The sequence below is a fragment of the Citrus clementina genome, unplaced genomic scaffold (genome assembly GCF_000493195.1).
Source record: "Citrus clementina cultivar Clemenules unplaced genomic scaffold, Citrus_clementina_v1.0 scaffold_7, whole genome shotgun sequence".
Classification (NCBI taxonomy): Eukaryota; Viridiplantae; Streptophyta; class Magnoliopsida; order Sapindales; family Rutaceae; genus Citrus; species Citrus x clementina.
This window is the reverse complement of record NW_006262075.1, coordinates 6,925,180-6,936,086: the sequence shown is the minus strand read 5'-3', so window position 1 is coordinate 6,936,086 and position 10,907 is coordinate 6,925,180. Positions and strand designations below refer to the sequence as shown.

Here is a 10,907-nt window from a genome sequence, read left to right as displayed (position 1 = left end):
AAGATAACCCCTTTTTTAAGCAAAAACAAAAACACCCAAAACGAAAATTGCTCAAAATTTTCCCACATTTTATAACCCATCTTCTTCTTTATTCCTACAACTGTTAAATTTTCTCTCATTTTCTCAGGAACCAAACAGAAATAATGTTTTTTTTTTCCTCACGGAACTAATTAATTCGCTGATTAATAGCAGTAATACCTGAGCAGTGAGAGTCTTAATGGCTTGCTTAGTCCTGGGTGTCCCAACATCATCTTCCTCCTGAAGCTGCTGCCTTAAAGATCCTCCATTGCTTAACTGCTGATGTTGATGCTGATGCTGATTCTTTGAACAAGCTATACACGTCAGCATCGCCTCCCTATTCTATTCCACCTTCTATATCCCTCTACAAAAACCAACAACAGAACAACAAAATTATATCCATCCAAATCCATCATACGCAGTAGCAAACTACAAATCAAAATAACCAGTGCGGACTTCAATATTATCAACAAATACAATTAATAAAAATAAACACACACACACACACACACACACAGAGATCAGCTTCGCACAGAAAAAGAAGAGCTCATTCAAAAAAAATAAAATAATAATAAACTAAAGTAAAATTACTCAGAACTGCAGCTCACAAGTCTTATCCACCGTTAACTGACTCAACTCAACACACATAAGCGTAGACAAATTTTTTTTTTCCCTCCTCAAAAATGTATTACGTACACATTCATATAGACACGCGTGCTAGCTAGTTAGCTAGCTTAGCTAAGCTAGCGGTCATATATGCTTACATTGAAAAAGAAAAGAAAAAAAAAGGGAATCTTGAATTGTCAGCTCCAGTCGGAAAACTTGAAGAAGGGCTCTGATCAGAAACAGATCACGCGCACGACGCAAGAGAGAAAGCAAAGCAAAAGCAATTAAAAGAGGTGACCGTTAATGCGAATGCCTTAATGGGGAGACGATTATGATTAATTAATTAATAGTTTAATACATCAAGCAAGCCACGAGCCATGAATCATGGCGATGTGCAAGTGCAAGAGCTAAGCAAATAGTTGAGCCAATAAGGCTTCTTGTTACTGCCTGCCCTTCTTCAATTCATTTTAAATAATAATAATAATAATATATTATTATTATTATTATTATTATTATTATTATTATATTTTTATTTGTTTATTTTGAGCTCCCTGCTCACTCATCTTTTCTACTGACGCATGCATAATGCATTCATACACAGATGCAAGTGAGTAACAAACAAATTATACTCTCTCCGTCTCTCTCTCACACGAGTCAGAATAAATAAATAAACACACTTGTTTCAAAAAATAATAATAATAATAAATGAACACACAGCTATCCGAGTGAGAGAGAGAAAGAGAGAGAGAGCTGGCTATGGAGATTTGGGCAGCCAGCAAGTGGCGTATGATGTGTATTAATTTATTATTATTTTACAAATAACAAAAATAATAAGTAACTTCAAGAAATAATAATAAAAATAGTAAGCGAAAAAGGGTAAATCGAAAAAGTGAAGGAGGTAACAAATGGAAAAATGGAAGGGAGGAGGCGAGGATTCGGTGGCGGGACATGCGTGGGCCGCCCGGGCCTGCCTAGATTTGTGCTTAATTTTGAGGTGGCTTGGGGCGCCACCCTACCGAGCCCCTGGGTTTGACTGATTGATAGACAAAAAGCGAATCCACCATGTGGGCTCCACAAGCTGTTAAAGTTGGTGGCCCTCTGGGCTGTGGGCTCTCCCCAACCAGATCCTCCTATGCACCGACTACATGCAAATGCAATTTTAGGTTTAATAAAATGAAAACAAAAAAAAAAAAAATATATATATATATATATATATATATATTTGTAATATTTTTACAAATTATCGGAAAAATAATAAATATAAAATAGTGTAAAATTTCTATTTGCAATATGAGAGATGAGTTATGGCACCCATAATTAGGCGGATCTACGTCTAAATGACTATATCTCCAAAAATGCATTAAAAAAGATAAATCTCTACCAACTACGTAAAAATAAAAGGGTGGCCAGAACACTAATATAAACGTACATAAAATATAGTTGTTTATCAAAATTTTTGTCAGTGCTCCATCATTCTTCTATTCAATTTAAGCATTGCTTGTACGTGTTAGAAGAAAAATGGTTAGCTGCTTAAATAAATAGTGATTGCAATATCTATGTTATTAATTTATGTTAAAAAAAATGAGAAAACTCAAACCGTAATTAAAATTAAAATAAGGATTCTTTTTATTGTTATTTTTATTCTAATTTGTTAGGTTCGGAGAAAGATTTTGAATTGATCAACATCACATTAAAATATTTTCTATCAAACCCATATTTGTATCATGGCATTGGCTTGAAATTGAATATAAGAAGTTTCCAAAATCGAGTCAAATTAGCTCCTACTATTAAATCTCTTTCAAAAAGACAAAAAAAAAAAAAAGAATCTTGCTATTAAATCACAATAATTATATTCTACTTGTGCTAGCTAGCCAGTGGCGGTTTACATTTTGATGCTCATGTTGATTTTTCTTGTGCTCTCAACATATTTGACGTTCTTGTGTGGTTTAATTTAAATGATATTTATTGATAAAGAATTGTTAAAAGGATACGATCGTGATGGTGTCACATGAATTAGCAAGAATTTAACATTGTTTAAACTATATAAAACATAGGATCGAAGGTTGATTATCTGTAATCAAGCAGTAAAGGATTCAAATATTTCAGTGGTCCACATCTTCAATCTCGAGTACGTGACCATTTTTTTCTTCTTCTTTTTTCCTTCTTTTCTTTGAATTATTTTATTTTCATTTTTTTCCCTAAGCTATTGTTGTCGCCGTCTAAAATCATGTTATAAGATGAATAATAATTTTAATTTGTTTACTTAAACTGAAGAAATCGTAATTAGAATGAGTTGTATTACCATTTATGTGTTTATTTTGTCTTAAAATCAAAATTAGAATAAGTTAAATTGTAACAAATTGCTATAAAATACTTAATTAATTTTTATCATAATTATTATTTTATATTTTTATTATTTTTATTATTATTTAAAATTTAATTAATAATAATAATTATCGTTAATTATTATTATTAATAATTTAATAAAAATTTTATTAATTATTGTTAATAGATTAATTATTTATAATGCTTTTTATTCTTGTTATTAATAATAACAATAATCTATTTAAAAAATATAATTATATTTATGATTATAATAAAATAATAATAATAATTATAATTCATTTAACAATAATTATATTTTTTAATTAAATGGAGGTTAATTTGAGAATTTAAAATTATAGAGGTGAATTCATACTTTAGGATTTTAATAAAATAAAATTGAGTATAAGGGGTTAAATGAAATTTTATAATTAAAAAAATTTATAATATTCATGAATAAAATATAAATAACATAGAGCATAGGGGACTAGATAAAATTTCAGAGATTGACCGTAAGTTACATAATTTACATTGAATGTAACTTAGCCGGACCGTTGTCAATACTCAAATCTCTCTAAAAAGGATCTCTTTGTCTCTGTAAAATCGTGTCTTTTCCCTTAATTTTTGTCATTTCCAAAGCAAGGAGTGTTTGTCTACTGGTTTTGAAATTCAGGGTGTTTGGAAGCCGGATTACAATGTTCCAGTTTACATAAATAAGTTAATCTAATTCAAAATTGATAATATTAGATATCTCAACATTTAAGTCTCAACTTAGAAAAATTTTATAATACATCTAATATATTACAATCAATTGATATGTACATGACATCTATAATTGAATTTAATATAATCATCACTTTCATAATAATTTCTCATAATAAATGCACACCTATAATAACATCATTTGTTTTTTGTATAACTGACATGATATTTCTGATGTATTTTAGAGTTTCTCCTCAACTTGAGTCTCTAAGTCATATGTCACTCATTCATCCATTAGCTGATATATTTCATAACGTATAAAATTAATTTACTATTATCCAATTAATGAATGTCGCATCAGTTAAGACTTAAATTAGAACTTAAATATTGAGATGCTTACCCTTACTCAATTGAAATATATAAAAAAAAAACCCTCTTGAGATTAAATAGTATTTAAAATGCATTTTTTTCCCCTTAAGAAATACATCTTCTCCCATAATTAATGCTTTTCTTCGAAATATATTAACGTACACACAAGCAGACCAATATGAATTATATACATATATGTATATAATAAGATGTTAATTAATTTATGCTTTTGCTTAATGGCAATTGCCTCTCAATATCATTGTACAGAAAGTGGAAATAAAGTCTTAGATATGTTCCTTAGCAACACAGATAAGAGATTGAAAATTAAAAACCAAATAATAAAAGTTTAAAGTTGTTCCAACTAAGCCTACAATTACATCTGCCACCTTTCCTTTTCCTTGCAAATTAAAGTATAAACGAATTATGAATAATTGAGATATATAATATGGTATAATATAAGTTAATTTTGAATATTTAAATGAAACTTTGTAAGGAAAGATATTCTTTTATTCCTTTGCTGTGTGTGGTATATGATAATGATTCATAACATGCGTATACCTAAAAGTTGCTTCATAACAACTAACAAGCAACTTATTAATAAATTTTTTATTTTTTCAATCTTAAAAATAAAAGTGTTTGTTTATTTGTTTATTTATTTATTTGTTTTGCTTTAATCTTTTAGGTGAATGAGTGTATAATGGATTGTCCATAAAGTTTGGGAATTGAGTTCTATAGTTGTCCCAAGTAGATTACATAAAAGTACATGTTATATATGTGTTCAATACAATAATAAAAGTTTGTTTAGAGACCTTTTTTTTTTCTTGAGTTAATTACTATCAATATATAAGAGATATTCTTTCATGATCGTAAAATCTCTATCATATCTGCAAATTTTGATAGTATTGATTAACAAATCTTAAACGGAAGAGTAAATATACACAATTTAAAATATTAATAAACTTTTGATTCTATCTCAGTGTGAAAAAAAGAAAAAAAAAAGTAAATGCTTAATTATTCTTGAGTGACATATATGTTCTGATAAATTTTAAAAAGTTGGTCATTTTTTAAAAGTAATCGAGTAAGTGACATTCCGCTAACTTTTAACAAGATTAGTAAATTACTGACAAAATGATGTTTCTACCCTATAATTGATTACAAAATAAAGTTTTTATTCCTTAATTAGTTACAAAATGATATTTCTACCCCTACGATTATTTAGAAAATGATGTTTTTGCCCTTAATCACTTATTTTAAAATTTTCAAATAGAAAAATATATAAAAAATTAAATCTAAGTCTAATTGATAGTTTTTTTTTTGTTTAAATCAAACAAATTTTTTCTGTTTAGAAAAAAATTCAACATCTTGTTGAATGAAACTGATTTGTGAACAAAGAAGCAGATCTCTTATGAATCGTAGCAAATCTCTTATGAATTATAAAGCATTATATAAATATAATATTTTTTCACCTAAGGTAATTAACCCAAAAAAAACAAAAGAATCCGATCTAGAGAAAAGAAAACGATCCAAGAGCGGGTGGTAAATTACTCTCGATTTTAAAGATTCGAAAAAGATATCCTTATCAGGCGCAAGTGCCTCTTACAAAATAAGTTAACTTCTTCCGAAATATTGGCAGCTCAGCTCTGATGGTCTTGCATGGTGACTGCTTGCACCACTCAGAATACCTACCTGCTTTGAATAGTCAGATCGTGCTATCAACTTATTAACTAAAGAAGACAAACGAAGTTCTAATATTATTTTCCTTTAAAAACCAATCTAATTTAGCAAAATAATTAAGAGATCACTCGAATATTCAACCCTAGCAACATATAATTAACAAATTAAATCAAAAGACTAGTCATGAAAGGCCCAACCATGTTCATCCATAACTGCCTCTTCTTCCTCGGGAGTGAAATCTTTCTTGATATTAAACGTCCGACGAATCTCCTCGGGCGTCTTCCCTTTAACGATGTCGGCAGCGAGTTGACAAAGACGATGAAGCAACGCCGGAATCTCCAGATAGTTTGCAGCCAATAGAAGGCCGAAGTGAAGATCTTTATCCTCACTCACCTCCTCGTCAAATTTCTTCTCCCATTCTTCTTCTTCTTCTTCTTCTTCTTTATTATCATTGTTGTTGTTCCGATCACGATGCTGCATGCACTTGCACCATTCCACGACTTTGGCCAAATTACGGCTCGAGATCTGCAAAGGAATCTCACCGTCCGCAGCGTCGTCTTCGATCATGTTCCTGATCGTCCCCGATTGGATCATCACCTGCTTTTCGACCTCGAAGACCTCATTGTCGCCGCTCCTCAGCTTCACCGTGGACGTTGTTGCCATGTGATCAGATATTTGATTGAATATGATGAATTCAGAAGGCTGCGGTATTTAATAAGCGTTGTTTGTGTAATTAGTGTGAAGAGCTGGGGATTATAGGCGTCTGTATTTATAGGGTTCACTAGTTAATTACATATATAAAAAATTAGCACTATCCCAGTTCGGAAAGGATTTATAATTTCCTTGCTTGGTTAGACTTTGAACTACTTGAAAGACATCATTTTGTATGTAATTTATTATTCCCACTATGAAGTATTATTATTGGTGTCTCAAATTTGTAGATTTTTTTCTAACAGGCAACTTAAGTTTATGTTTTTTTCCATTCTTGGTTCCTCTGCTTTTTGTAATAAATAATAATTAATTATATATTTTAAGTGAATTAATTATAACTCTTTACAATTCTGACACTTACTTAGCATGGCATATTATTTAAGCTAGGAAATTTTGGAATAGTACCCCTATATAAGTTCCTTATAGAAAATTCTGAAAAGCTAAATTTATCTTTAAATAGAACTCCAATCTCTTTAATTCATTTCAACAATCTTTCTATATCTCTTTAACCCCCAAAGTCCTAACCCAGGTGTTAAATAAATAAAAGCACCAAGTCGGTCATGCTACTATTTCCACCCTGGCATGAATCACCTCAGCCAAATGGTACGAGCAGAGCAGGGGCAACATGAGCTGAGCCGAGACGAATGCTGACCAGAGGTATATACCGATCCGGTACCCGTACCCCAAAAAGCGGAAACACGATCTCACAGAATCGCGGCAGTTGCGCTTTCCCAGAACCGTTGCGGGAGATGCGAGATCCCACGTTTGCCCATGATGCAGCAGTTAGAGTCCCATGAGGGGCTGCCACTACCCGAAAAAGGTAGGATGAAGGGCAAATGGGAACGTGGGGACAACGGCTATAAAAGAAGAAGAAATCGACGAAGAAGGGGACAGAAAAACTGGAAAGAGGGAAAACGCTGCCAAATTGCAACCAGGCCATTTCCTTACAAATTTCTAACAAACATCTTAAATCTAAATTACACTGTTTTCCCGTAAACACCTTGTGCTAACTTAGGCATCGGAGGGTTTACGCCGGCAAAACCACCAGCGTCTCTGATCCGTTTTCGGTGAACGCAGGTCTAGTGAGAGAAAGGAGGGTGATTCCAGCCTTAGCGGTTTGTGCAGTAGTCGATAACTTAAACGTTGGTGAAAGAATCTGGTCGGTCTAAGGACGAGCAGATTTCGGCATCAACATTTTGGCGCCGTCTGTGGGGAGCTGAATAAAAAGCTACCACCAAATTAGCAATTACCGGAGAAGCAACGAACGATCAGATATGGATGTGTCAAGAAAGGATACTTTGAGGGAGGACAATGAAACGGTGGAGACAATCACTCTCCGGGAAATTGCGAATGAAGCCCGAGAGAGGATGATGCAAGACAGACTGGAGCGGATGGAGAAACAAATGAAGACTCTCGCGTCCATATTGTTTGAGTTGAGGGATGAACAGAGAAGGGATTGTGAAACCCCCGTGGGAAGAGATGAAATCGGAGCAGAACCCAGCCTCCGGAGGCGTCGAGTTGAGGAAATCCCTCCGCCCACAGGCCAACTTAATGGGGTGCATCCCCACAGAAGTACTGGTCGGATCCCAGGGGAACACGTGGATGAAGGGGGAGACCAACCTCGCCCCGGACGCATACGGGAAACTAATGGCCGAGGAGCAAATGTTGATGAAGGAGAGCTCAGACAGAGGTTGCAAAGCGCCGAGCAGGAGCGAGATTAGATAGCTGCACGGGATCCTGACCGTGCTATAGAATTGGAGGGGGAGGTGCGCAGATTGGCGCAGGTGATGTAGGAGATATAGGGCAAGAGAAAACCCCCGAGCTGGAGGATAATGCTAGATGAAGAATCTCCGTTATCAATTGAGATCATGGGTACCATAATCCCAAGAGACTTCCGCTTCCCCGACCTCAAATACTCCGGGCGAAGTGACCCGTTAGTGCACATTAAGCGTTTCAACGACATGACGGGTGTGCAGGGGCTGACACCAGCTCAGAGGTGCAGGGCGTTCCCGTTGACGCTAGAGGGACGAGCTCGAGAATGGTACCGTAAGCTGCCCCGAGGAAGTATAAAGGGGTATGAGCAGATGTGCCAGGAGTTGGCCGAGCAGTTCCGAGGGGCAGTAGCTGTTAACATATATGTTTCCATAATATTGATTTTGATGATAACAAACAAGTTTAAGAATGATTAATCTTTTAAGCTCAAATTATTTAATATTCTTTTTAAATAAATCATTATTTTCACATTATAAATGTTTTATATTTAATGGAAAAATGATTTTATGAAATTGATTGTTTTTATTCTTTTTAAATAAATCATTATTTTCACATTATAAATGTTTTATATTTAATGGAAAAATGATTTTATGAAATTGATTGTTTTTATTCTTTTTAAACAAATCATTATTTTCACATTATAAATGTTTCATATTTAATGGAAAAATGATTTTATGAAATTGGTTGTTTTTCAAAGTTTATGGTTTAATTGAAAGAATTTTGAAAACTTTGAAATAAACAAGTATTGCTTGAAATCTTGGTAAAGGACTTATTTGAAAAGTGTAATAGCATTTTGGGGTATACCATAATTTCAGAAAGTTTTGGGATTAACAAAGCATTACTTAGAAATTCTGAAATTGGACCTATGTGCAAAGTTTCATAACGTTTTGGGCCGTAATACAGTTTTATAAAGTTTTGTGGTCAAACTGTAAATTTGGAAAATATTTTCACTGTAGCAATCACTGTAGCAAACGGCTAACCGTTTATTTAAAACGGCTAACCGATAATTTCCAGAAAGCATGTTCTGCAAAGTATTGTTAAAATGATGATTCTGGAAACTAACGGTGAACCGTTTACTGAAAACGGTTAACCGATTATTTCCAGATTGCTAACCTTGAACCGTTTAGTAAGAACGGTTAAACCAAATTTGTTTTGCAGGTCCCTGGAAATTAACGGCGAAAGGGTAAGCCTAAACGGCTAACCGTTTATTTGAAAATTGGCCCAACGGTAACTTTGACCGGCCTAAACGGTTAACCGTTAATGGTTAACGGCGAACCGTTTTCGAGCAGACAGTCTGTAACGGCTAGTTTTTCAGCTCCAACTACAAATAAGCTCAATCTAATTCAAACAAGTAGAATTCCAACGATCATCATTGAGCAAAATATAGAGAATACAACTTTCATTGAGCTTTAAATCTTTGTATTCATCTCATTCATTCACACATTGAGCTTTCACTTGTGATCAAATATATTGTGTGTGAGAGATTCATTTGTAATCTTTTTTGTAAAATCAAGTTAAAAGATTGTAAGTGTTGGGATACACTTGGGTTAAGAGATTGGGGATAATCTCTTGTTGTAAAGGTCCATTGACACCTTGGAAGTCAATTGTAAGCGTTTGAAGCCTTGGGAGGCTAGCTTAGTGAAATCCTCAAGCCCGGTGTGCTTGGAGGCGTGGACGTAGGCGGGGATTGCCGAACCACGTAAAAATCCTTGTGTTTGTTTTCTCTTCCCTTACTCTTTTAATATTGTTCATGATTGAATTTATTGTTTTCAATTTGATTAAGGCAATAGATTAAATTGTTGTGTGGTTTGCCTAGGATAATTTTTAAAATCCCAATTCACCCCCCTCTTGGGTTGCCTAGTTAGTATTTCATTTGGTATCAGAGCGATGTACTCTTGTATAGACTTAACCGTCTAGAGTTAAAGATCAATAGCAACCCAAATTAGTTCAACTTTCATGGAAGGCCAATCCACCACTAGACCTCCATTCTTTGATGGTAATGACTATCATTATTGGAAAACTGGGATGAGAGTGTTTTTACAAGCCTTAGATTATGAAATTTGGGAAGTTGTTTGTGATGATTTACTCATTCCTAGAAAGAATGTTTTAAGTGAATTGGATAAGAAAAAGATGTCTTTAAATTCCAAGGCTATGAATGCTTTATTTTGTGCCTTAGATAAAAATGAATTTAATAGAGTTTCAAATTGTTCTAATGCTTATGAAATTTGGAGAAAACTTGAAATTGTGTATGAGGAGACTACAAACGAGGAGGAATTTCATGAAGTGTCGAATTTGGCACTTATGGCAATTGGAGATGAATCGGATGATGAACTTGATGAGGTAAGTGATCCAACATATGATGAATTGTATGATGCTTTTAAAGAAATGCATGATGAGTTGATGAAAATTGGTAAAAAGAATTCATGCCTTAAAAGGAAATTGCTAAAATCTACAAATGAAAAGGATGCCATGCAAAAATGCAATGAGTCATTGAATGAGAAGATTAAAGGATTAGAATTAGAGAATAAAACCTTGCATAATAGAGTTGCATTATCAAATGAGAAACTTAGCACTTCACATGAGCATCTAGAATCATATGTAGATGACTTGAAAAATGAAAATGATGCTTTACAAAAATGCAATGATTCATTAAATGAAAAGATTAAAGGACTAGAGTTAGATAATAAAATGTTGCATGATAGAATTGCATTATTCACATGTAAACAAAGTAC

General features: G+C 33.4%; 2 protein-coding genes across 4 annotated transcripts in view; both read right to left on the bottom strand.

Moving 5' to 3' along the window:
• LOC18036139 (protein Brevis radix-like 2) overlaps positions 1–1,205 on the bottom strand; it is a 4,762-nt gene extending 3,557 nt beyond the window's left edge. Inside the window, exons 1-2 of one of the 3 annotated variants that reach the window (XM_024180956.1) lie at positions 783–1,205; positions 199–382 (exon numbers count right to left, since the gene is read on the bottom strand). In XM_024180956.1, the coding sequence (XP_024036724.1) occupies positions 199–348 (150 nt within the window). In that variant the 5' untranslated portion in view covers positions 349–382; positions 783–1,205. Of the gene's footprint in view, positions 1–198; positions 383–609 lie in introns of all 3 variants that reach the window. The other 2 variants (XM_006426561.2, XM_024180957.1) reach the window with 2 other exon arrangements.
• Positions 1,206–5,868: 4,663 nt separating this feature from the next.
• LOC18036131 (SKP1-like protein 11) lies at positions 5,869–6,539 on the bottom strand. Its single transcript, XM_006426558.2, has one exon. The coding sequence runs from the start codon at positions 6,352–6,354 to the stop codon at positions 5,869–5,871; it is 486 nt and encodes a 161-aa protein (XP_006426621.1). The 5' UTR covers positions 6,355–6,539.
• Between the last annotated feature and the right edge of the window lie 4,368 nt (positions 6,540–10,907).